Source organism: Sesamum indicum, linkage group LG11, assembly GCF_026168435.1.
Source record: "Sesamum indicum cultivar Baizhima isolate 11 linkage group LG11, ASM2616843v1, whole genome shotgun sequence".
Lineage (NCBI taxonomy): Eukaryota > Viridiplantae > Streptophyta > Magnoliopsida > Lamiales > Pedaliaceae > Sesamum > Sesamum indicum.
In genome coordinates this window covers 15,188,316-15,213,501 of record NC_142667.1, presented here as the reverse complement: position 1 = coordinate 15,213,501, position 25,186 = coordinate 15,188,316, and the positions used below count along the sequence as shown (strand labels likewise).

The 25,186-nt window shown below is 37.0% G+C and overlaps 6 protein-coding genes, 1 long non-coding RNA gene and 1 other non-coding gene across 12 annotated transcripts; 5 read left to right on the top strand and 3 right to left on the bottom strand.

The window, feature by feature from the left end:
- Positions 1-984: 984 nt before the first annotated feature.
- On the top strand, positions 985-4,306 carry LOC105174334 (uncharacterized). The gene is made up of 6 exons (XM_011096396.3): positions 985-1,584; positions 2,212-2,403; positions 2,485-2,724; positions 2,919-3,136; positions 3,287-3,541; positions 3,660-4,306. The coding sequence occupies exons 1-6, from the start codon at positions 1,191-1,193 to the stop codon at positions 3,918-3,920; spliced, it is 1,560 nt and encodes a 519-aa protein (XP_011094698.1). The 5' UTR covers positions 985-1,190; the 3' UTR covers positions 3,921-4,306.
- A 393-nt stretch (positions 4,307-4,699) lies between these two features.
- Positions 4,700-6,569, bottom strand: LOC105174333 (protein OSB2, chloroplastic). The gene has a single exon (XM_011096395.3). The coding sequence runs from the start codon at positions 6,428-6,430 to the stop codon at positions 5,102-5,104; it is 1,329 nt and encodes a 442-aa protein (XP_011094697.1). The 5' UTR covers positions 6,431-6,569; the 3' UTR covers positions 4,700-5,101.
- A 76-nt stretch (positions 6,570-6,645) lies between these two features.
- Positions 6,646-6,717, top strand: TRNAE-UUC (transfer RNA glutamic acid (anticodon UUC)). The gene has a single exon. It is a non-coding gene; the product is annotated as a tRNA-Glu (tRNA).
- A 48-nt stretch (positions 6,718-6,765) lies between these two features.
- LOC105174331 (lipid phosphate phosphatase gamma) lies at positions 6,766-9,932 on the top strand. Of its 5 annotated transcripts, XR_848820.3 has the most exons (3): positions 6,768-7,618; positions 8,951-9,129; positions 9,674-9,930. XR_848820.3 is itself a non-coding variant. In XM_011096394.3 (2 exons), exon 1 carries the CDS (start codon positions 6,913-6,915, stop codon positions 7,600-7,602), a length of 690 nt encoding a protein of 229 aa, XP_011094696.1. In that variant the 5' UTR covers positions 6,766-6,912; the 3' UTR covers positions 7,603-7,618; positions 9,674-9,932. The 5 variants fall into 5 exon arrangements, 4 of the variants coding, with proteins under 4 accessions (XP_011094696.1, XP_011094695.1, XP_020553328.1 ...); XM_011096394.3 differs by lacking the exon at positions 8,951-9,129 and having other exon boundaries at positions 6,766-7,618; positions 9,674-9,932; XM_011096393.3 differs by lacking the exon at positions 9,674-9,930 and having other exon boundaries at positions 6,766-7,618; positions 8,997-9,347.
- Positions 9,933-10,646: 714 nt separating this feature from the next.
- LOC148785125 (uncharacterized) lies at positions 10,647-12,353 on the bottom strand. Its single transcript, XR_016062796.1, has 2 exons — positions 11,915-12,353; positions 10,647-10,978 (listed from the first exon to the last, which is right to left on the bottom strand). It is a non-coding gene; the product is annotated as an uncharacterized LOC148785125 (long non-coding RNA).
- Positions 12,354-12,432: 79 nt separating this feature from the next.
- On the top strand, positions 12,433-13,714 carry LOC105174330 (uncharacterized). The gene has a single exon (XM_011096391.3). It carries the CDS (start codon positions 12,581-12,583, stop codon positions 13,580-13,582), a length of 1,002 nt encoding a protein of 333 aa, XP_011094693.1. The 5' UTR covers positions 12,433-12,580; the 3' UTR covers positions 13,583-13,714.
- A 4,614-nt stretch (positions 13,715-18,328) lies between these two features.
- On the top strand, positions 18,329-20,851 carry LOC105174329 (PLAC8 family protein). Its single transcript, XM_011096390.3, has 3 exons — positions 18,329-18,735; positions 19,268-19,470; positions 20,338-20,851. Exons 1-3 carry the CDS (start codon positions 18,489-18,491, stop codon positions 20,578-20,580), a joined length of 693 nt encoding a protein of 230 aa, XP_011094692.1. The 5' UTR covers positions 18,329-18,488; the 3' UTR covers positions 20,581-20,851.
- A 573-nt stretch (positions 20,852-21,424) lies between these two features.
- Positions 21,425-23,465, bottom strand: LOC110012816 (DNA-binding protein S1FA). The gene is made up of 2 exons (XM_020697750.2): positions 23,296-23,465; positions 21,425-21,902 (listed from the first exon to the last, which is right to left on the bottom strand). Exons 1-2 carry the CDS (start codon positions 23,347-23,349, stop codon positions 21,687-21,689), a joined length of 270 nt encoding a protein of 89 aa, XP_020553409.1. The 5' UTR covers positions 23,350-23,465; the 3' UTR covers positions 21,425-21,686.
- Between the last annotated feature and the right edge of the window lie 1,721 nt (positions 23,466-25,186).

The window sequence follows — 25,186 nt, the reverse complement described above, 5'->3', positions numbered from 1 at the left end:
ATTTTTACAAATATTCTCTAAAAAATATTACGTCAATGCCCCTGAAAGAATGTAACTGTAATTCTACAAAAAATATAGAATATCTATTTATTTTAACTTAATCTCAGAAAATATTAATATAACATATTTCTACTTTTCTAATAAGCAATAGTAAAATTTGATAGTGTTTGAAAATAAAAGTTAAAAATAAAAAAATAAATATCGAAGTTGAAAGGTTTATTGAGAATTGCTTATAATTTTTTACTTAAATCAATTTGATTTCAAATTATTAAAAAATAAAAAAATAGTATTTTCAATTTATTTTGAGGAATACAAGTCTAAAACAAGCGTTATTATGGATGAATAGGTGGTGGTCCTTAATAGTATTTTCAGTGACACAAATACACACACTAAGTGTGTGAAAAAGTGAAGTGCATGATGAGTAAAGAAGAAGGCGTTGGGATGGGGCCCACTAACTCACCAACATTTATTTATTATTATAAAAAAAGAATTTGTGTGTGAGTGTGTAGTGTGTGTACTGCTACTTTTTTTTTTTCACTTTTTTAAGGTGAAGATTTGATTCCTCTGAGGAATGGTCGGTTCTGGATTTGGAATATTTTTTTTTTCTTTTAATTTTGGTTTTTATGGTTTTAACCATTCATGTATTCAACTTCCTTACTATGCTCATCTAATTATTCAAGTTGATTTTAAATACTTTTTAATATTTACAAGAATTCGTTGTAATTTATTTTTATTATGCAATTTAGATGGAACTTAGGAAATTTTAGAAATTGGATTCTTACCCCCCAAACAGAAAATGTATCATTGTAGTAAAGAAAGATTCATATAAAAATCTAAGTTGAAACAAAAGATATATTTGTGACCTCAAAGGCTCAAAGAGAAGAGACCAAACAGTTGGGACAAGAACTATACGTATACGATGAATATGTATAATAATACTGAATACAGATCGTATGTCATGAGACCATTGTCTTTACATTCTTATATCATCTCTCTTTACAGCTGTTCTTCTCTCTCTTTGATTTTCCCACAAGAATTTCACCTCTCTCTCTCTTTCTTCTGTCACCGCTTCCACTGACATGCACACCCATTTTCACAGGTTTTCATTACTAGGAGTTCAGTAGAGTATTGGTGGTGTTGGTGAGCGTACGTGTACAGAGTGTATGTAACTTCTGTATACATACGTATTCATGGAGGTATCGGCTGAACCCAAGTCGTGGAGAGATGAGCTAGCAAGCTTAGTGGAGGATACTGGGATACGATTCACCGGAGAATCAATCGGAGTATTGGCGCCGGAGTTCACGGCGAAGCCGTCGGCGGAGGAGGAGTCGGAGACTTTGAAGGATCAAATCAAGGGCTTCGCCAAGGCGTGGGGAGAAATGGTGGTGGAATTGGGGAGAGGGTGTAGGGATGTTTTGCAGCAGACAGTACTGACTGAGGATTCTTACATTGTGAAGAAAACCAAAGGGCCGTTGGCTGAGGTGTCGGAGAAACTGAGGTTTCTGAATGAGTTCTTGCCGGAGGATCGTGATCCGGCGCACGTTTGGCCCATCATCTTCTTCGTTTTTGTTCTTGCTCTTGCTGGTAATTTCTGGGTTTTATTCCCCCCGCAAGGTTCTTACTTCATTTTTTCGGTTTTGCTGCAATTTTTTGCTGATTTTGGGCGATTACATGAGCAATTTAGATTGTTATCTTATCATATTTTGGACTTTCGTCTTTTGGGTTAAATGTAGTTATCAGATATGAGTACTGACCATCACTTGAAGGTAGAGTATAGCTTTAAAAATGCTTGGGAATCAAAATTTTGAGCTTCTAAACTTGATAATAGAACTGGAGCACTAGCTTACGATATCAAGCTAAATTCCAGTGGGTTTATCTTCTTTCATTGAAAACATAAGCAGCAGATGGTTGATATCTGCAATTTTGAAACTTATAATTGATCTCTTCTGCAATAAATGATGGATTATACCTGTATATCCAAATTCATTCAATGCCCTTTCATGTTCTTTCGACAATTGATTCTGTGAGGGTATTGTAAAATTGCCCCTCCTTAATTTCAAACATTTCAGAGTTCGAGCATCAGTAATGTCTAGAAGGTGTTATTGCTTTGTTTTTGACATTCGACGACTGCCTCTGGAGCTCCTGTATCATTAGATTTTTCAATTCTTGGTGTTGCATTTTAATACCTACTGTTCTTCAAATGATGTGCAGTTCTGAATGTGAATAGCAATCACGACAGTGCTGTTGTATTGGTGAAGAAAGTTTCTCTACATCCTCCTAGTGCTGTACGTATATTGCTTCCAGATGGCAGATACATAGCATATCATGAGATGGGTGTTCCAGCTGATACAGCAAGATATTCCGTTATCATGCCACATGCTTTCCTCTCTTCTCGACTTGGGGGTACCTGACAATTGAAAACAATAAGTTGCAATTTATGTTGTTATGTGTACATACTAAATTTTTTAAATGATCAAATCACAGGTATACTGGGTATCAAAGTGTCGTTGCTGGAAGAATTTGGTGTTCGTCTCATCAGTTATGATCTTCCTGGTTTTGGCGAGAGTGATCCTAATCCTAACAGAAATCTTAACTCATCAGCTCTGGATATGTCACACTTGGCAGATTCAGTAGGAGTAAAGGGTAAATTCTGGGTTCTGGGATATTCAAGTGGCTCTTTGCATGCTTGGGCTTCTCTGAAGTACATCCCGGATAAAGTTGCAGGTAAAACACCATCATTTCCTTCATGCAGAAAAAAAAACTATAAGATGCCATTATTTGTTATGATTATAGAAAAGAAACATAAAAGATGGGCAGCATTTAGTGCGACTCATGAAGAAAGGGGAAATGGGGCTGCTGATAGAGATTTTTCATGCATTTTGACCATCATTGATGCGTTAAAGATGTTCTTGTTACAGGTGTTGCCATGCTTGCACCATTTGTTAATCCATATGAAGTGAGCATGACCAAAGAAGAGATGTCTAGGACTTGGGAAAATTGGACTCGAAGAAGAAAATTATTGTACTATCTGGCTAGAAGATTTCCCAAGTTCCTCAGTTACTTTTATAGTAGAACTTTTCTCTCTGGGAAGCATGGTCAGATAGACAAATGGTTGTCTTTATCACTGGCAAAGAAGGTGGGATCAGGTCCACATATACATTATAATTTTCTATGTAAATTATATAAGAGAAAACTAAAATTGAAACCAGTCCGTCAGCATCTGGTTGCTGCATAGGCTGCCCTTATATGTTTCTTTACTCATACTTTTCCCTCTTCATTGAACCAGGATAAAGATCTTGTCAAAACATCAGCTTTTGAAGAATTATGGCACAGGGATGTTGAAGAGTCAGTTCGTCAGGGTAATCTCAAACCCTTTGTGGAGGAAGCAGTACTCCAAGTGACAAATTGGGGTTTCAGCCTCATGGATTTTCAAATGCAGAGGAAATGTTCCAGAAAAGGCATTCTCCCTTGGCTCCAGTTCATGTATGGTGAGCCAGAATGTGAATTGACTGGATATCTTGGCCCGATACACATATGGCAGGTCTACACAAGCGTACTTTCTTTGTCCTTCATATTGCTTATTCCTCTTGAAAGTGGAAAGGTTACATCAATATTGTGACATCTCCTCAATGATTCATGTTTTTCTTCTTGTTGAACAGGGACTGGAAGACACAGTCTTTCCCCCATCAATGACTGATTATGTGGCCCGTATCCTACCCAATGCGATTGTGCATAGACTTCCAGAAGAGGGCCACTTCTCATATTTTTCTCTCTGCGATGAATGCCACAGGAACATATTCTCAACCCTTTTTGGAAGCCCACAAGGTCCAGTTGATACTGTAGATAATACCCTAACAGAAGAAGATGGAGAAGAGGGCTTGGTTCAGGCAGAGTCTACCTCTGAACAAGATGCTTCCTGATTAAAAAATGACTGTGTAGATAACAGGATTGCTCCTGTTTTCAGTGGAGCATGGAAAGCCAGAAATCAAATAGTTTGCTGATTTCTACGTGCTGAAGATAACTTTACTTATTAGTGCTGACAATAGACGTGTGAAATAGAAAGCACTACAATATCAAAAGGAATCTTTGTTCTCTATAGCAATGACAACATCCACCTTGTTTTCCTGTGGGTAAAATGCTATTTTGGTATTTTATCCTTCATTTTCTACTTCTTGTGATCCATGAGTCATTCTGTCCCACTTTACGCAGCAATTTGACCGCTGGAAATGTCATAAGTTGAGCACTTAAGCATAAGCTTAAGCTTTGGAATTCCATGATTTTGAGTGAGTCTTACAAATCTTTAGAATGAATTGATTCCTTATTATCGTTTGTAGGCGGAGTAGATCTTTCCTTAATGGGATGTTGTCTAAGATCAAATACATGGGTCATTCTGTTCCATCTTTATGGAATACAGGTAGCGGAAATTACTTCTTTGATGAAAAAGTGTGGAAAATTGTTGCAGAAATAAGTCAAAGAACTCTCTCTATTTTCCATTATATGTAATTGACATGTTATTGTTGAAATGCAACAGCTGCTAACAAGTTAGCTATCTACAAATCTAGAATTCTGATGAGTTTGTTTTGATAAAGTTTCTGCAATAAATTAATACAATTGACACCGGTATCTGAAGTGTCGTCTGAACTCAACATGAAAGAATCAGAACACTTCTTTGTAACTCAACATGAAAGAATCAGAACACTTCTTTGTAACTCAACATGAAAGAATCAGAACACTTCTTTGTAACTCAACATGAAAGAATCAGAACACTTCTCCTCAAAGAGGGTGGTTCATAAAACACATGAAGCAATTGCATCAAAACCCTGTAAATAGGAATTGAACAAAATTATGCACAATGTGCAAACAAGGTTGCAACTAGAAATCGTCTATATAAACAGAACTAGTCAGAGAATGAATCCGAAGCACATTTCCAAAGATTCTAAGGTGGCTTTCTTGTTCAGTTCCAACAGTGTTCGCACTCTCAAAATCATGCAGGCTTAAACACTCAAAACTGGCAGCATATATGGAGCATCAAAATTCTGAACTTGGACTCAATCCCTTCAGACCACTCAAATTGCAGGGAAGCTCATTTCATCAGTAGCCTTTAACCATCTTTCATGGGCGGTAGCCTGGATAATGCCCAACCTGGTGAGCTGCTTAACCATAAAACTTCACCTGTTTCTTTGTTTTTAAAGTCGGGTGCTTTCGGGTTTTTCTTCTGTGCTCTGTTGTCCCACCAGTTATCAGGATTTTCCACCAAATCCTTCCAAAAATGATCAAGTTTACCACTCTTTTTTCTCTCACCAGGCCTCTCACCTCCCTGCATTTGCTTTTGTTTCATTGGCTTAACATCAAACTCCAGTTTTCCAAGTCCATGCAACACCCATTCTGGCGCACTGGTGACCCAGAGTGCCTCTTCAGTCACCTTCTGCTTAAAATCCGGGAATTTTTCTTTAACCAGTCCATTACTCTTATGATCGCGATAATCCCACCACTGCAGGGGATTCTTGACAAGATCCCTCCACAAATCCAAGTTTTGATTTGCTCCTTTTTTCTTAATAGCAATCCCTCCATTCCTTCCATTACATTTTTCTCGTACTGACTCATCCTTTCCACATTCCAAAGTCGCAGTTGGAGGCGCTGACACAGAGTCAGCATTCCTCGACTGCTTGACAGAACTCTCAACTCTCCTCGTATCTTGATTTTTCAGTACTTCTCCCAACTGCTTCATAAAATAGGGATCATTATCCACCCTTTCTATGACCTCCTCAATCTTTTTAGCCCCGTGCTTACCAGGCTTGTCAGTTTCCACGCCTAATTTCTTATCTAAAAAATTCTTCTCAAGTCCCTGGACAAAGTTAAGATTTTCCGCCACAACATGAAACTTCCCAAGACTCTCACTCGACACCAATCTCACAGGATCCACACTCAACTGCCCTGACACGAAAACACAATCGTTCTCCTTGACATGACAAGCGACAACATGAGCTAAGTCTCCCTCAAACACCACAGGAATCGACAGAGAATTTCTCTCACCTCCATTTCCTAGAGAAATCACAGTGGTAGAAAAGTGTTTCCCATCAGAAGCAGCCTCAAAACGAACCGGTGTCCTGATATGACCGATCAAATTCACAAAATTGGAAACTTTCTCTTGATATGGCATCTCTCTTGGCTTGGGCCAAACAGTAGCAAGCGCCTCTGCTTGTTTCTTGATTCTCTGAGTAAAACTTGAAGACGATTGAGAAGATTTCTGGGTTCTTGGCTTGGTAGCTTGCTGCGTTTTCTGGCTACTATAGGCAGCTTTACTGGAAAAGAAACTGCATTGTTGAAGAGGAGCAGCAATGGGGTGGATGTAAAAAAGGCACCTTCTTGGTGAAGGAGAAGAGAAAATCAGATAGGCTGATGATGGTCTTGCTCTGGCTAGTAAATTCATGGCAAGCCGAATGAAACAATGCTTCAGAAAAGTTTGATATGTGTGTGTGTGTATATATGATGATGATGATTTAGGGTTTTTCCCGAAGGGTTTTGGGTTTTTTAGGGGAGAGTGGATTGCGGAGAGGAAAAGAATGTACGGCAGGGCGAGCGTTGGTACTTAGTAGCGCGGAAAGAAAAAATCATTTAAAAGTACCGAGATGATATTAACACAAATCCGTTGTCGTCCAGCGGTTAGGATGTCTGGCTTTCACCCAGGAGACCCGGGTTCGATTCCCGGCAACGGAAATTTTTCATGATTTTGAGCAACAGCACTAGAAATCTGGAAGCCTATACCTTTTCCTTACTTTTATCACTATATAAACTAATCAGCTCAACTTCTTCGTTTTCCTTTTCGTTGCATTGCCTTTGCATGCTCCCTTAATCCTAACTCACAATCTGTAGTTCTCTTCTTGCAGCATTGTCCAAGATCCGATCCTTCCTATGACGAATTCCCACCTCCAGCCCCACCCACCCCTCAAAGCCGTAACCTTAACCCACGTTCGATACCGGAAGGGAGATCAAATCGGCCATTTATTGGCATGGATTTCTCTAATCCCAGTTTTTATCAGCCTTGGGGGCTTCATTTCACACTTCATCTTTCGCCGCGAGCTTCAAGGCATGTTCTTCGCCCTCGGCATTTTGATCTCAGAATTCGTAAACCAAATCATTAAGAAATCCGTTCAACAAGCCCGGCCAGAGACCTGCGCACTTCTGGAAATGTGCGATTCCCACGGCTGGCCCTCCAGTCATTCCCAGTACATGTTCTTTTTCGCCGTTTATTTCACGCTCTTGACTTATTACAGAATAGATGTTTTGTTCCGGAAGCAAATGTGGATTGTGGGGCTTGTGGTGTGGCCCTTGGCCGTTTTAACTATGTATTCGAGGGTTTATTTGGGGTACCATACTCTGGCGCAGGTGTTTGCCGGAGCGGCACTGGGGGCGGTGCTGGGTGGAGGGTGGTTTTGGGTAGTGAATAGTTTGCTGCGGTGTCATTTTCCGGCGATTGAGGAGAGTTACTTTGGCAGGTTGTTTTATGTGAAGGATACTTCACATATTCCGAATGTGTTGAAGTTTGAGTATGAAAATGCGAGGGCGTCGAGGAAACACGTCTCCTACAAGCGATCCGATTAATGGACTGAAAAATGGGGTATACGGGACTTTCTCTTTGTTTGCTTATGGTTAAGTTTCAATTGAATTTTACTATGATTGGTGATCCTATGCTTCTTTGGTTTTGTGCATTTGGAAAAACGATTACCAAGCGGACTTGTTGACATCAAAATGCTTGATGTTGTAGCTGGAAAATCTACTCTTAGTGTGAATCTTTGAACTTAAGATAGAATGGTCTTGCAGTAGATGGTTACAAGCTTGAAGTAATAATGGTAACAATTACCGGTAACCAGTTAATATGTGATAGGTTTGTCGCTGCAATCAACTATAAATTGGAAAAGACATAAGTCTTCTTAACTGTAATCTACTATAAAGAGCAATCACCATTGAAGAAACATGTACTAAAACCTAGCAAAATATTTGAAGGTGGGCACAAGTTGTCTACAGAAACTTGACAATTTGGTATTGCATCTTGGTGAATTACTAAAATGTGGATGATTTAGGACCATTGATTGGTAAAGTAAATAATTGATGTGCATACACTTATCCTAACTCCTGATAGCCCTGCTTTTGGCATTGTCTTTGTGGTATCCCATGAGATCTAACATCTTTGTTGAATGCTGCAACTTTACTGATCTTGTAATCTCCACCAAGTTCCGGTTAAGTACAGTTTTGGCCCTCTATTTTTGATTAGAAGGGCAAGAAAGAGTTAAAAATCCATTCTTATCTCACAAGTTCGTCAGAAAAACCAATTTCTGTTAGAGTAATATGGTACTAACAAGGCTCAATATTCACAAGAAATAAGCATGCAGAAGCTGAATGCAAACTATAAAATGAGAAACCGAGATTCACATGGATATAAACTTGTGAAGTCTTACCATAAGCAAGATTGATTTTCATTTTGCATTAGCAATTTTATAATTTCACTTCTATTATGTGAGAGAAAATGCTTTGCTTAATTAATAAAGCGTTGGTTGGTTCATAATATTGCGTAGCTATTTCCGGTGGGATGGAGTACCATGGTACGTGGTGTTTATTTATGATGTGGCATGTAATGAAGATGAATGGAGAAATTTGCATTTGAATATTCTCTTTTTCAGCTTACACTGTGCCTTTCTGGATATGCATAGAACAACAAGATCCCTTTTAATGAGATTAGGGGCCCTTGTTGGTGTTCTTGCTCTTATTAATCTGGGATTGTTTGCCAAATAACATTGTCGCAGTTCACCTTTCAGAATTATTGAGTAGATATAGTTTATTCTGAGGCAAGCGCAACCAGTTGGAAATTTTGATTGATGCATAGGCAAATAACATCATCATTATAATGAATTCTGAAACGACAGCATTTTACAACTTCTTATAATGCATGCAGGTTAACTGACATAATTTCTTGAGCAAGTTTTATTGGTGCTAGTCAGGAATCATTCGAACAGGATATCGGCCATTTTTCTCTAGAACATGGATCATGGGAAGGAAGCAAAAACTCAGCAAGCACATTTGAATCTATTATCAGAGCATTTCAGTGCAGTAGGTTGAGTAGAGTGGAATCAGGTCCGTCGAGTCTAGGGATAAATGATCACTCTGTTTTGATTTTGAGGCATGACCTTTGATGCCCTATTTTATTTAAATGCTTATTAGCTCTTTACACAAACACATCTATAGCTGCTTGTGTTGAATAGGTATGGAAAATATTTTCTAACAACAAATCAAAAGTTGAACTCTGCTGTGTTTGTATTTGAAGGATTCTTACATTCTTGACTTGCTAGTAATATGGAGTTCTGCTTTCTTTCCTTAAGAGAGGAAAACTACAATTATACAAGCATCAGTTGCTCCCATTATGATCCAAACTTAGACATCAGAATAAAACAAATAACTCACATAGCTGATGTTGCAAGTACAACGGTTACAAATTTGGTTAACATTTCCCGATGTTTCTTTTCTCACCTTGCTACTTTCTATTTTAAGAACCATTTCTTCGGGCATAGCTATTTCTTCATGTTAAGGTTTAGAAATTCTGTAATGACGAGGAGATCTCTTCACTTCTCCTTTCTTTTATTTTTAATTTTCACACTTTGGTGTTATGGAACGAATGCAGGGCTATGAATCATATATTGGTTCCACAAGTTGTGTCTGATCCAGAAACAAGTGGGAAACAATCATCGGATGCCTGAATGCTACAAATATTTTGTAGGGGTCCTTGAGACAAATATTAATAGCTCCCTGCTGCCCTTTTGCCTTTCTCTATGCAATGGTCCCCCCACCCCCATCAATGAATAAAATAACAACATATCAATATTCCATGTGTGGGCTTACTCTCTGCAGTTTGATGATCACCCTTAAATATTTATCTTTTTCCTAGTCTGCAGAGCTTTGATAACTCTGATGAATGAATGAATGGTTCCTGATTGTCTTGCTCTCCTTTTGGGTTCGCCTTGTCAAGAAGCTCTTGCTTTTCTTATATGAGAGAGAGTTGACTTGTTGTAGGCATTGTTGGTGGGGGGCAATTTAAAAAATATTCTTGACTTTGGGGCAGAAAATGTAACTGGGAGAGGGTGGAAATTGAGAGAAAAAGGTGGTTTGCATGTCAAATCTAAGGGCTGTAGTTGCAGATAAAAGGAAATATGTGGAGCCATTGCATGTTTCTGCCTTTTCACATCCTATGAAAGAAATCAAGAGCCCCCACTCTCTTTCTGCCTCTGTCTGCTTCAAATCATTTCTTGTGATTTGTCATTTTTCTTTGTTTCAGGGCCCTCTGAACCACTTTGGCCCCAATGCCTGGATTTTCTTCTTTTTACCTAGTATCAAAGTTTTAGTTTGGCCCTCCTATTCATTCTTGTAATAATCAGCCCATACACTATAGCAAAATCAATCATTCTATACCAGTTCTGTGTGTTTCTGACAAAATGTTATGGACATGTGTTATTGAAACACAAATTTATAGACCATGCAGTTTCCTTATGTTCTATCCCATAAAACACTATATACTCAACTTTTAAAAAAAAAGAATTGATAGAAAATCATAAGTTGCTAAAGAGAAATAAGAAAATAAAAAGAGTTCAAACAAATAATAGTGGAAAAAGTAAAGAGAGCTCTATTATCTTTGGGTTTTTGTCCAATTTGGCCATCACCATCACACACACATGCAGAAAGCAAAAAGGGATCTCTGTTCTTGTTTGTAGTTTCCTCTTGGTTTTCAGTTCAAAGTTGCAAATTTGCAGTAAAATGTGGGGAGTTGCACAGTGAAAAAAGAGTATGGATATGCTTACCATATGCTTACAAGTGAAAAAAGAGGGTTTACCATATACTCATCAGATGATGTCTCATTCCCCCTTCTTACACATTGGAATGCTCACCATATGCTTCACTTTCTACTCACCTTGTCCTGGAATTGGCTACTCTGCTGCATGCATTAAATTACTTTGAGGTCAGATCAGCAACCAGTACAAGTTAAAAAAAAAAAAAGGTAATATTCAAGAAATCTGAGGGTTAAAAAATATTTTCTCTGATGTCCTCTCAGACAAACAAGAACACACACATTTGAGCAGCTTTCTTGAAAAGAAAAGGTTGATTCCTCAAACATTTTCTTTCCATTTCTCTAGTGATTATGGGCTGAGGTATCTCTTGTAAAACAATCTCTATTTTCACTCGGAAAAACAAAGTAGAAATAGTATTGTTTGTACCAAGAAATACTCAACTTAGTTTGTGATGTTTGAGAATTAAATACTCATCCCATATGCATCCCCATATCTCTTTGCTTTGACTTCCAAGTTCAGCAATTAACTGCTTTGACTGTTGAAACAAAGGAATCTTTTTACAGCCAAAAAAAAAAAAGAAAGGAAAATTAACCACTCGAGTGTGAGTTATTTCTTTTTATTTTATTCCTTTATTAAATAATAATTAGTCACTCTTGTTGATTATTAAATAAACATGTTAGGGCAATCCACTCTATTTATTTCAAAATCTTCTTCTCCAAAGAATCTAACTATAATTGATATTTCCTATCCTTGAAAAATAAAAGCTAAAACTGATGAAAAATCAGCAAAGTTTGGTAAAAATATCATACAATTCAGCCCTACTCGTTTTACCACATCTAGTAAGTAAAAGAACCCGGACAACTATTGAATGGTACAAAACAAAGATCAAATATCTCAATGCTGACATCTTTTTTTTATTTAAAAAAAATTACAAATTCGATTTTCAAAAATAAAAAAATTCAAGTTAGGAAAAAAGTTAAAACATTTGAACAGGTAAATAGGAAGGTAATAGAGTAGGGGTAGGGGGTTGAGTTTCACCTGAACGAAATCCAAACGGTAATCACTGATAATTATTTACTTACTGCGGAGTTTTGCTCCTACTGTGAGTGCGTTGCGTCTACATATGTAAGAATGAGGGGAGGAACAAGTGGAGTGTAGATGGCATTGGCAGCTGTCTGTCTGTAAGAGAAACAAGACACTGGCTTTTAATACTGTAATGAAATGAAACGTGCAAGGCCGAAGCACTTGATGTATTGGAACCTCAAACTCCTCACTCTCTCTCTTGCATCCGTGCAATAATAAAATAATAATACCTATTACCTACACTCTTCTTGTCGCAGGAGCTACACATAAATTTTTTATTATTATTATTCAGTAATTTAAATTAAATATTATATACTTACCACCAAGATTCATAAAATAATAACATAAATAAAAAGCTAAAATAAATGACTATAGTGCAATAAATGAGTAAACATGGCACGTAAGGAAAAGCCTACCCCTTCAATCCCAATCCCTTCCCCCATCCGACCTACCCCCACCCCATCCCACCCCACCACCACACACAAACACGATAGAATATATATATATATATATGTGTATATATATGGACAAAGAAACGGAAGAAAGGAAACAGAAGAGAGAGAGAGAGAGAGCGAGAGGGCAGTAGCGGTATATTTAGCTACTGGATACTCTTACCAGTGTGCAGAGGCAGAGTGCAGAGAGAGAGAGAGAGAGAGATAGTAAAGATGAAAGCTTTGTCGAAGCCACTATCAAGTCCGGGCAGGGCGGAGAAGTTTCCTCCGCCATTGATGAGATTCTTGAGAAGTAATGTGGGGAGCAGGAGCAGAGGAAGATCTCGTTCCAGCCCAATCTTTTACCTGCGCAGCAAGAAGACTAGTGTGCCTGCTGGAGTCATTCAAGAACCATCATCCCCCAAGGTCACTTGCATTGGCCAAGTCAGGGTCCGCCGCTCCGCCAAAACTAAGCCCAGAAAGACCGGAGGCGCCACCGTGAAGCGTCGCCGCCGTTGCTGGTGGCTGAAGAGAACCCTCTTCTGTGGGAAATTTCCCTGGAGATTCCGGTGGCGAAAGAGGCACTTTAGAGGAGGGGTATTTTGCAAGTGGGGTTTGTGTTTGAGGTGGTGGTGTTGCAAGAAAGTTGATGGGACAGAGGATTCTTTCAGGGGTTATTGTAATGAGAAGAGTGAAAAGAGTGGTGGTGGTGAGGGGGGTAATGATCATAGTGAGAGTGGTTGCAGTGACAACAAGTACGAGAATGTTGGAGGTGCAGCTGAAGAAAGCAAGAGGGGTTGTGTGGAAGTGGAATCGTCTTCTCCATCATCTCCACCCAAAAACGCATTACTTTTGACAAGGTGCAGATCTGCTCCATACAGATCTTCATCATTGGGGGGTAGGTTTTGGGGGTCTCCATTATCTGAACCTCAAAATGAAACAGAGCAAGTAGTGCAAGAGAATCCCATCTCCTGTCAAAATGTGGTGGAAGAGGAGGCAACACCAATTAGCCTGCAGGAAAGTAGCAAAGAATTGGAAGTGAAGAAGAAGAAGAAGAAGAATTCAGGTGAAGATGATTTGAAGGGAGTTAATGTTGCAGGAGGATTAACAGCAGTGCATCCATTGCTGCTCACAAGGTGTAAATCAGAGCCTGCAAGAACAGGAGAAAGGCTCATCATTAATCCACAACCCCCCAATCAAACAAGGTTTCACAATTCTTCACAACACAATTCATAGTAATTGTTAATCAGCAACCAAAACATAATTATTCTTGGATAATATTTTGAGTATATTGTGATTTTGTTTCTTGCTGTTTTTTTTTTCTTTAAAGGAAATTATATATAAAGCAAAGTTCTTGATTTCTTCTCATTCTTTTTTTTTTTGGGGTTGTTGATTGCTTCATCATGAAAAAAATATACATATATTTTTTGGGTTTTTCTGATTTATGGGTTTTGTAAGAGAGAATCTTAATGTCAATCAAATGCTGATATAACATTTATTTTATTAAGAATTAATGTGTGGATGGATGAAAATGTTATAAAATTAGGATGTCTGAGTCGTAGGCTGAAAGATATAGGACAGTAAAATTGTTTCGTGTACTCTGCCACTCCTCATGGGCTGCTGTTGTATTTATTGCTTGCCCTTTGCCTTTCCTCACTCATACTGTCACACACTCTTCATTCATTGACACTATTATATTACTCACTCCTTCCTTCCTGCTTAGAAATTCTAAGCCACGCCTTCTCATTGAATTTAAATTAATTATATAGTAATTATATGATTTGTATGCAATTATAAAATTAATCTATTATATGATAAATATATCAAATTTTGATTCGATCGAACCTAATTTGTGTAAAATATTCCATACTTCCATTTTCCCTCCTACAATCTCTCCTCACATTCTTCTTTCCCCATTCTCCAATTCTCTTGCATCCTCATTTTTCCATAGTGTCTAATTTTTTTATACACCCTTTTTTCCCATTTATTATATTAAAATATTTTTTATAAAAGAAACTATATATGAAAAATAAAATAAAATAACACAAACCAAAATCTTTCTTGATGTTGGGGCATTAGTGGGGAAGAAAGAATCTTGTTTAGATTGAGAGACATTATTACATACTTACATGTCGTTGTCACACTCTTGTAAAGGATCGGAGGGATTTGTATTGTCCGCTTGGCTTTGTGTACTCTGTTTTAGGCCTAGAGAATATTTTGATTTTCATAAATAAACAGATATGGACATAATGAAATTCGGACACCCTTTAATTTGAGGTGGACTGATTTGTATTATCCAATCTTGGAACATTAATGTTGTGGTGAACTATTATGAGATCATCCACTTGGAAAATCATATGCCTCTTCAACAGTTTCCACCATTTTCTAGCCTGATAACGATCGAAATATCGGTATAAAACATGGTTTTAAACATATAAATGATCTGAATTTTATACACGTAGCGTGCAATACGGGACTCATAATTTAGCATGACCCGAGTTTTTAACAAGAACCCAAATAAGTCAGGAACAAGTCTATGATAAGTCTCTTATCATAATTGATGTTGATTCTTGAACTACTATATGACATGTTTAGTCAAATTTAAGTAATAAATAAGGATGTAATGCCATATGTGGTAAGAACCGAACTTAGTTTGGTTATCTATGAATTATCTACTTATCGTCATACATAAAGAGATGAGTATGTATTTATGAGGAGGTCCAAATTAAGGTGCAAACATAGGGATAGTTAGTGATGATGTAACCCAATTTCAGATTTGAGGCCCATTTATAGCATCTGCAACTACCAAACTCAAACCTTAGACGTCCTCCTCTCTCTTTCTTTGTTTTTTCAATACAAAAAATAGTTATATGATTTTGTAAATATTTCGGTAATTAAGCAGTGTATAGTTGAATTAATATCTTAATAATAAAATAAATAAATTTTATATAAAGGGAGACAGACACTCTTACATTCAGTAAAACTCGAATCATTCACCTCAATTTTATGCGTCGATGATGAACGAAGATGAGGCAGGTTAAAATGACCATTTTACTCCCTTATAGGATTGGGTTTATTAAGCACCCTTAGTTGATGAGTTTGTGTTATGCAGGGTAAACAGTAAATAGGGGTGGACCTTTGAGCCCCCAACTCACACTGTTCAACCCAATAACACCCACTAATCTTCACCAAAGCAAACAAATCCATCCAATCAATGCCTCTACAATTTTGAGGTGTATGAAAATGAAACTGAGTTTTTATATTCATTTGACATGTTATTCTTAATACCTTGTCGGCATATATTTGAAATCCTATTACACAACAATCTGTCATGATGTGCCACCTTTCATGAATTAATGTCCTAACCTGCACCATACGTTTGAGCTCCAAAATTCAAGTCGTCTATATTGTATTTCAAAATTCAAGAAATTGAAATATTTAGAAAAGTTGAAGGGTACATTTGATTTTTGAAGTTGATGCGTATGGGGTCACGGCGTCATGCAATCAGCGATTGGTATTGATTTCATGTAATGTAAGACCTCATAGAAAGGACACAGACTGCTTTATCTCTTGCAGTGCATTCAATTTTTCCAACTACACCCCAATCTCGACACCCACAACAACTAATAAAAGGGAACCCATATTTTTCAATAAAATTATTATCACTATATAAATTTTCTTACACACAAGTTATGACGTATGTTTAAATTCACTGAACGTCTTTTCAAGAATTCGAATATACATTGTGGACTTAGCAACATTCAACCCTAATCGTAAATCATCATGATGTACTGTATACTATGACATAAAGAGGGTAGGAATTGAGAGGCAAACTTTAAAGGAAATATGTATTTTGTGCGTACAACCAACGTGCTGTTCTGTTAAATGCAATGTCCCTTTTAAGACATTCTTAATAAAATACACATAGAATTGTCGCACGCGACCATAAGAAAATAGGAATTCGGTGCCGTCTAACTTAGTAATTGGTTAAACTCACTTAAAAATCGTTAGATCGTATGTATTAATACCAACAACACAATGTCACCAGACAACATCACATACTAATTTCCCTTAATTCTTGAAACTCCATTTTGGTGATGTTTTGAATAGAGGATGAGAGAGGGGGGGAGGGACCAACCCAAGATTTCCTCCTTTAGACAACAAATGTATGGTTAATGTAACCTGGAAGAAGTAATTATGACAGCATTTGTGTTCCCCTCAGTTTGATTTCCTCTTAGTCCAAACAGTCTGTAAAGGTGGCTCTGAATGATCATACTAAATAACTGCTACAACTCAGCACATCCCAATCAATTGCTGTGCAGATGGTGACTCTCAAAATCCCCTAAAACCTCTCTGCAATCCGACAACAACTCCTTCCTCTCATTTCAGAATTGGACACAGAAACAAGAAGAGTCTTTAGTACTCTATATGGAGATGAAGGACAGAATGATGATCGCCACTCTACTGCTCTTCCTCCTGGTCGCCGTGCCAAGCTTTTCCAGAGGTTCTTTCTCTAGGGTGGTATTTGCAGGGAGATTGGATGTGAAAAATAAGGATTCTGAGGTTTATGTAATTGACTACAGAGGTCCAGAGACTCACACCTACATTCCACCACCAAATCGTCGGACAAACATGTCCCCTCATCACAACCCCAAAAGAAATGTAAGAACCAACAATCCTTAATTTCACTACTTTATTAAACTATATATGTAGCAGGTTGTCAACTCGATCTCTTCATGGATACAAAATGAAAGTTTTGTGCTGAAGATTAAATTTGGTTGTTGTTTTTAAAAGGGATGATTTGCCTTTCAGGGGAAGAAAATTCCAGGATGATGCAATGGAGAGTGAAGCAGCAGGATGAGTTGATATTCATATTTGTCATTATGATTGTGGTGTGATTTTGCTTCCAAGCCATTATACAGTGTATTGTAATGAATGAACATCCAATTTGCTTTGCTTTTTATGGAAAATTCTAACCCAAATCATGTTAGTTGAATTTGGGCCTACAGTTCAGAAAAAAAAACCATAACCGGTGTATTTTACTTGCTCCAAACTTGATTTGAGTAAGAATTTTTCTAGCTTTTATTGTGGGCTGACAGGATGGGTTTTTTCTTTCTTTTTTTATTTTTTGACATTTGTAGTTATGATGTTGATAATTACTTCAATTATTGGAAATTTCCATTCAAATTAGGTTTAAAGGAATTATGTAATTCCTTTATTAGTTATTCCTCCGGCTCTTTGATTGATTTTGGAAAGTTCCTCCTTAAATTAGGTACGATTAAAAAAAATAATTAATTACATGATAAATTTATTATATTTTCATATCATTAGTTCATATTTGATTAAATCTGATCTATATAACAAAATTCCTCAACTTCGTTATCAACTAGACATATAGCAACGAAGAGAAAAAGTCAAAAACTGGTGCTAATATACTAAGTTATCTTTTGAGAACTTAATTATACAAACATAATTTGTTATTAACTATAACTTTTCCAAAAAAATAAAATCACGCATAACACAATTTTAAAAGTCATGGATTCGAACTCCTTGATATGCGTGGAATATTGTTTTTATTACTTAATAAGTGTTGTTTCTACTGCATAGTAGGTATTGTCTACTGTAATAGTATGTGTTGTTTAGATTTAATTTATTCGATGAAGATGTAATTTTCGTAATAATCTTTGTTAAATGCTGATATTCGACATGAATAATTATAATTGATATATTTTATTAAAAAATGAAAAATAAATAATAATTATTAATTACTACAAGATACAAAGGCTGTCGACATTCAGAATTTTTTGTCCTTTTCTTTTATGATAATAATTATATTAATATCTCAACAAATTAAAATAAAATAATGGCAGTAAAACGATAGCTAATTTTCATCTAATCAACTCCTTCGCGTCTACGTTTTCTTGAACGCGGTTTTTTTTTTTTATCAACGTCAATAAACATGAGTACTTGAATAGATAAAATACATAAATAAATGCAAGCAAGCTCTGCAAGAAAGGAGAAAACAGATAAGAACGTTTCTTGAGAGCCCCATCTGCCGTTCCCTGATTTATTTTCTCTAATTTCAAGCGAGTATAGAGGGACACAAGTTTTTGTAATTCTTGTTTAATATTTACCTGTGCAAATGGCAAATTCTGAGGAATCAAATCCTCTTTTACCAAACCAAGAACTGGCATCAGGGGAAAAAGATGAAAAGAAATCGTCCAACGCCAAGAACGGTGGGCCGCAGCCTCATCCGGCGGTTCCGATGGGATGGACAGCTGACGGGCTGCCGGTGGGTGAGATCATGATGGAGAAGTCCCAGTGGGATTCCGGCATCTTCTCTTGTCTTGGAAGAAATGATGAGTTCTGCAGTAGTGATCTTGAAGTTTGTGAGTTTTTTGTTTCCTTTTGTCTTTCTCTTTGCTGAATCGTTTTCCTTTCAGGTCAAGATTTGATTTCTATGCATTGGAGTCTTGATTATGTATAGTATTAGTTCTGGATGATACTAATTTTGCCTTGGACAGTATTAGTTCATCTTTTGGTCTTTGTAGTTGCACTTTGACTTGATAACTAAGAATTTGTAGATCTCCTGTTGTGGAATCAGTTGATTTCATTCTAAGAAGCTAATTAGTTATGCAGTTTATAACTTGGATGAAGTTTTTGGTTGGCATAATCTTATGAACATTCTGTTAATTTTGCATTCTGTATCTAGAAGTGTGAAGGTTGTAGTGTACTGGATACTCATACCACTCTGTCTGTCTCTTTTTGCTGATTCGATTTGGATGAAGGTTATGAAAGCATTCTTATTGTTTTAAGTATATTTCTCGAGCTCGAACATATATTGTATTGTGATGCTGCTCTAATTGTTTTTTTCACCGTATTTTATTTCTTTGGGTGTTTGATGGTTCTAATATTGGGCAGGTCTGTTGGGTAGTGTGGCCCCTTGTGTGCTCTATGGAACCAATGTTGAGAGACTTGGATCTGCTCCCGGCACTTTTGCGAATCACTGTTTGCCATACACCGGCTTTTACTTAATGGGGAATGCCTTTTTTGGCTGGAACTGCTTCGCTCCCTTGTTCTCTTTTCCCACCCGTACGGCTATCCGCCGGAAGTTTAACCTGGAGGTTAGTTCTTTTATTAAATTTTCCACCTTGTGCAGCTCTATTGTCATGTTAAGATTACAAGGCACCAATTGGTATTGCCTGTTTGAAGGGGCAAAAATTAAAATTTCAAACTTGTTATTTTGTGGTTTCCATTATCTGGTATCACTCTACATGGAAATCTATGTTATTAGCAGTATGCTATCTGCGGGCATACCTTCAGCACATTTCAGTAACTGCCGTCTGTGAGACAGTTAGTATTATCGTATTTTGTGAATTTCGCCAATTCACTTGAGGGAGAAAGTGGGAAAATAATTTCAACCAGTAGGAGAGACAAAAGAGATTATATGGCATGTTACATGTTTCTTCTGATTTATTTACAGTGCTGAAGTTTTTGAAATTCAACTGTTCCCATTTGTCTAATTCGTCCGCCTATCTTGATAACTATCTCTTTTCTTTTTATTTAACATTGTCTTCTTGCTATCACTAGTTTTTGCAATATACCTTCTTTTATATTCCCATGTCGAGGAAATGGAATTGAGATAAAATGGAGGAGACTGGGGCAGGGGAAGTCAAATGAATGTCTTACTGAGGTCTCACTTAGGCTATGACTGTAGTCAGTATTTTAAGCACCCTTTTTGTGAGGGGAAAGATTTTGGAGGAAAGAGTCCTGTCCACTTTTCGTATCAATAGCTTATTGGATCTTGTATGGAAATTGGAACACAAAGAGTAAGTCTGCACCATCTCTGCATTGGCTTCCAGTTGACCATCTTACCAGTTTTACCTGATATCTCGCTGTTGTAAATCAAGACAACGTGGTGTTCAATATATGAACTTGATCATATAAGATGTCCTTATATGTAAATGAATTTTGTTTCATTTATATGACAGGGAAGCTGTGAGGCGCTTGCTAGATCATGTGGGTGCTGCGGAAGCTTTTTGGAGGATGAGGTTCGGCGTGAGCAATGGGAAACGGCGTGTGATTTTGCTACCCATGTCTTTTGCCATGCATGTGCTCTTTGTCAGGAAGGTCGTGAAGTTCGTCGTAGGCTTCCTCATCCTGGCTTCATGAATACTGAACCAGTGTTCGTCATGGTTCCCCCTGGTGGACAGGCTATGGGCCGTGGAGTGTAACTACTATTTTATGGTGGTTCAGACAAGCTCTGGACTTGTGTAATTGTGTGCTGAGAACTTCCGTTAGACTGCGTTATGTGATTTGTGGTTTAGTCTGCATAACTCGTTTATCGGCAGCCTGGGACGTTGAGGCTGCATTAGTTACTAGTTTTTGTTGAAAAATACAGATAGAAGCAGTTCTTGGATGTCCATGTAATAAGGTGATGGTAGACATGGTCTTTCTTTTGTGAAATGTGATTTCAAAATATAAAGGACACGATAATGCTTGCAAGTTAATGGTGTAATTCCAAGCTGATGAAGTCTTATTTGACACTTGGATGCCAATTTTTATCAATTGAATTATTGAGCATTTGTAATTTTTTTTATTTTTGGGGTGCCATATCGACATTGTTGAATACAAGAAAATCAAATTAATTACTATCATCATGAAATGGATCCATCTTGTGGTTACACTTTTGTTTCCAATACAAGAAGAATGGCAATGCTCCCCTAATCGCTGGCAGAACTCTTATTGTGTTCTAATTTAATACGCCTCATTTCAGGAACCCCCGGTATTAACCCGGTTTTGCTTCTGGTGGATGATTTTTGTTCAATTGAAAGCTTTCGGAAAAAGCAGTAGGGCTAAAATTGAAAGCTTATTACAGAAGTGCATTATTTTGCACAGGTCAAATGCATTTATCGAATCTTAAATCCTTATACAGAAGCACCTCTAAGAAATTTGTATTACTCGCATCACTATTGCCCTTGTCCTCTATCCATAAGTTTAGCAGGCTCTGGCAAACTAGCCCTATTGAGATTTGAAGGTGAGAACTATGAAAGTATGCAGCAAGGGTGAGTAGACTCATACATTAAAATACTGAGTTGAATATAAACAAAATCTACAACCGTCTGACTTGAGAACAAATGCAAAACTATCACGTAAGAGATAAATAGCATTCTTTCTTCTGAGTCAGCTTGCAAAATGACATGGTAGGTTCTAAATATACCGTTCAAGTTTTATATCATTAAGAGTCCTAAAACACTGCAACGCTTGCTAACAAGGTTCTGATTATGAGGTATACGGAAAACAGCAGCTCAATGTGTAAGGGGAACAACCCATGTTAAATCTATTCTCCTGGTGCTGAAATGCCTTGCTTCAGTCTTTCCCTCTTCATCTTCTTCTTTGAGATGGGCTTCTTTTTCTTTGGAGGAACAGTTTTTTGGGCATACATGTACAGCACATAATTCCCAACAAGGAATAACAAGAGCAGCCCACCGACAAGAATTAAGACTATCAATCCTGGATTGAATCCTTTGGCTTCAACATTCTGGGCCACTTTTTTCTGTTGACCCAGCAGGTGAAACATATAAAAGGATTGGTGAAAAGCTAGCACAAGGCGGATGAAGATAACAAAAGATGATTGAATGTATCTAATCATGAAACCACCTAGTTTAGGTGAGCTACAGTATGAATGAATCATATTATTGCCAATAGCATGCATCAGTTGAGCAAAAGCATGTCTACATGCTTCCTGGAGAAGTACATCATATCTTTTGTGGATAAGTATTACAAAATAAAAGAAATGTCAAGTGCACAAATATGATATCTGTTATTTGTATATGCAGCTCATTAACTTTGAAGAAAGAACAATGAGCATGCATCCAGGTATAAAGTACAGCAAATTCTTAAAATAGATCAAAACAGATGAGCAACTTTCAATGGTCAATGCTGCATGCTGCAATCACTTTAGCATACAGTCTACAGCTTCATGGAAAATCATTCCTTTCTATTTACTATTTATCAGCAGCAAATGTCATTCTTCACATCTCTTGGCACACTTTTGTAAATTAGTTTACCGTAGGGATCATAACCACTACATTGTCCCTCCATTTGTTCTTGAAGGCTGGTTTGAGATTGTACTTAAGAACAAACACAAATCATTTGTTGCATAGCAACTGTAGACTATCAGGTTCTGCCTGGCACCACGACATGAGGCACTCTATAGGTACTACATCACTTCCCAATTAAAATCATGTTGAATATCTTGCAACACAATTCAATTGTCTCATACACATGCAGTCAATACAACATTTTTTTTTCTTTTTTATCTTAATACCAACAGGCAAATAATAGTGTGACATGAAAATTCTCAAAAATCTAGACCTAAACACAAGTTTACTAACTCATTAATTTTCCGAATAAGCCATAGTTTATCCAAAAAGAGAGAGTATACACATCTGCATGTTATAGAAATGTGGAGCTGAAAAATATATGGGAAATACAACATGAACAGAATGATAATGCATGGCATTAAAACTAATTTTCAAAATGAGAAACAAAATTACGGGAAGGAAAAATGAATTCTGATATTACTCTTTCATTTTCATGCTCTCAGCACCTCAACCATAATTTTTTACTTAATCCTCATTTCCTTAAGTATGATAGTGTAGATAAAAGAAATCCTCTCTAGATCATCAGGCCACTCATTCGAATAACGAGTTCAAGTGACATTTAACTGTTTTTTCCTGATATCAAATGCATGAAGGAAAAAATTAGCATAATATATCACAGCCAACATCCAGAAATTCCGAGCCAGAAAGAAACGTATACACCCTGTTTTGGCGCAAAAACCCACAGATCACAGAACGAGAAAACTAAAATCGACTCCAAAACAAACAGATCTATTCAAAAATCCAATTTAGAATTCAACTGAGGTCTAAGGAAAAAGAATGTACCATTCGATCGAACGACGGAGGCGATTGATCTTCAAAATCTCCTTCAATATCCATCGCGCTTTTCAGGTGAAAATTCTACAGAAAGAAAAGAGAAGAGAAAAAAGGAATAGAGAAATTGATGAGCTGAAAAGGAACGAGATTGACTAATTAGTTCCAGTGTGCGTGAGATGAGGGTCTTAAATTGGAAGTGTTGTTTGTTATTCAGTAACAGATCAGGCGCAATTTTCACATTTAGTCCTTTATCTTTTCCATATTTATGAATTAACCCATGGCCTTTGTCTCAATCCAAACAAGCCTGTTGAACATGTAAATCTTTTACCCAAGGCCCAGGCCCAAGACCAATATAAGCCCAATCCAAAGCCCAATTTATTACAGCATTTTTTCGAGTTACAAATAGCCCAATAATAATGTTAGTCCTGCCATAAAAAAAAAAAAAAAAAGAAAAGGACGAATTGATAATGCATTTAATAATCTCTTAAACAATTAGATATTCAATCAAATTTCAATTAAAAAAAATTAAATAACACAATAAATAGATTTTTTTTCTCCAATAATCAATGTAATAAGTCAGTCATAGATTAAAAGAATTTGATTTTGTATAGGGATGGACAAATACAAATTTCTAATGTCGGTAACTTTTGACGTGCAATTTTTTCACATCCCATCAAAAAAAAAATAATTCTTTTTACACGCTTTTGAATTTAATAACAAAATAAAAGATCTTAAATTATTTAAACATAATGACATAAGTATAATTTTTGGTACACAATGAATAATTAAATAATCTCTAAAATCTCATACTACAAAAGGTGTGAGATGAATTGAGGAAGTCAATGTCATAATATGCTCTAAAAAGGAAAAGTCATAATCAGATGGTCATGAGTCTTATGACTTTTATACATGAATAACACAGCTATATAGAGACCCCACCCCTTAACGTTCCAAAAGAGAACAGTGGGCATGTGAAGTTGTAGCAGTTTCCATAGTGTTTGACACAGCTGCACGAGATTCCCTGATGGGTCTTGTTTACATGTGGCTTTGGCTCCTTCTCCCTTCTTTTTTAAGGAACAATATCTTGTTAACAAGAGATTAAGGTTAGTAATTCACAAATTGTGGGTGTGGATATATGCTCATTTTTATCTATAATCATGCCATCATTGAACAAAACTACCATACACCACCATTAATGCAACAGGGTTGACGATAAAATTCACACTATTTGATATACAATTTATATGTGATATTGATAGGGGTATAACAATCAAAAGCATTGAAATGTCCAAATTCCCTTTCAAAGGCATGAAAATCTCAAAATCGGATGATCATCCGCATTTTTTTAGTGATCTGACCAGCATGACTCGGTGATCTGAATTACTTGTCGTGGATACTTAGTCCATCTGACGACTACTTGATCAACACGTGGACCGTACGAACTCTGACATATGAACTTTTGTAAATACGTTGGGCATTTTTTATGTTGAGATTGAATTCTATTCTCTTTTATAACCTCGAATAGATCCGATTCTGACTTTATGATCAGACAGTCTTTTGAGAACCACCTTAACTAATCTAACTTTATGTTGCTAGTGGGTCCAACGACAGCAACTGGAGCCTACTAAACAAGAGTTTTCGGTTTGGATATGGAATGATTGGGTAGAGTTTTGGAAAAGCCCAAGGAGTAGAAGGATGGGGATTTTGTCCATGTTTGAAGATCTAATGGAACAACAAGACAAGACTTGAGTTGAGAAGCAAGTTGAGCGGCATTATTGTTAGGTTAGGCTGCAAGTCGCCTTCGACATTATAATTAGAAACAGTGTGTGCAGGTCGAGCTGGATGCTGGGCCATCAACATGCTTCTGCCCAGGAAATGTCAATATTTTGTATGCATGTTG

Excerpts from the sequence above, each read along its gene's own strand:
- LOC105174329 (XM_011096390.3), top strand. The coding sequence starts at position 18,489 with ATGGCAAATTCTGAGGAATCAAATCCTCTTTTACCAAACCAAGAACTG. Across the intron at positions 18,736-19,267 it reads CAGTAGTGATCTTGAAGTTT|GTCTGTTGGGTAGTGTGGCC; the intron begins GTGAGTTTTTTG and ends AATATTGGGCAG. Across the intron at positions 19,471-20,337 it reads GCCGGAAGTTTAACCTGGAG|GGAAGCTGTGAGGCGCTTGC; the intron begins GTTAGTTCTTTT and ends TTTATATGACAG.
- LOC105174330 (XM_011096391.3), top strand. The coding sequence starts at position 12,581 with ATGAAAGCTTTGTCGAAGCCACTATCAAGTCCGGGCAGGGCGGAGAAG.
- LOC105174331 (XM_011096394.3), top strand. The coding sequence starts at position 6,913 with ATGACGAATTCCCACCTCCAGCCCCACCCACCCCTCAAAGCCGTAACC.
- LOC105174334 (XM_011096396.3), top strand. The coding sequence starts at position 1,191 with ATGGAGGTATCGGCTGAACCCAAGTCGTGGAGAGATGAGCTAGCAAGC. Across the intron at positions 2,725-2,918 it reads CATCCCGGATAAAGTTGCAG|GTGTTGCCATGCTTGCACCA; the intron begins GTAAAACACCAT and ends TTCTTGTTACAG. Across the intron at positions 3,542-3,659 it reads GCCCGATACACATATGGCAG|GGACTGGAAGACACAGTCTT; the intron begins GTCTACACAAGC and ends CTTGTTGAACAG.
- LOC110012816 (XM_020697750.2), bottom strand. The coding sequence starts at position 23,349 with ATGGATATTGAAGGAGATTTTGAAGATCAATCGCCTCCGTCGTTCGAT. Across the intron at positions 21,903-23,295 it reads CTCCGTCGTTCGATCGAATG|AAAAAAGTGGCCCAGAATGT; the intron begins GTACATTCTTTT and ends CTGGGTCAACAG.
- LOC105174333 (XM_011096395.3), bottom strand. The coding sequence starts at position 6,430 with ATGAATTTACTAGCCAGAGCAAGACCATCATCAGCCTATCTGATTTTC.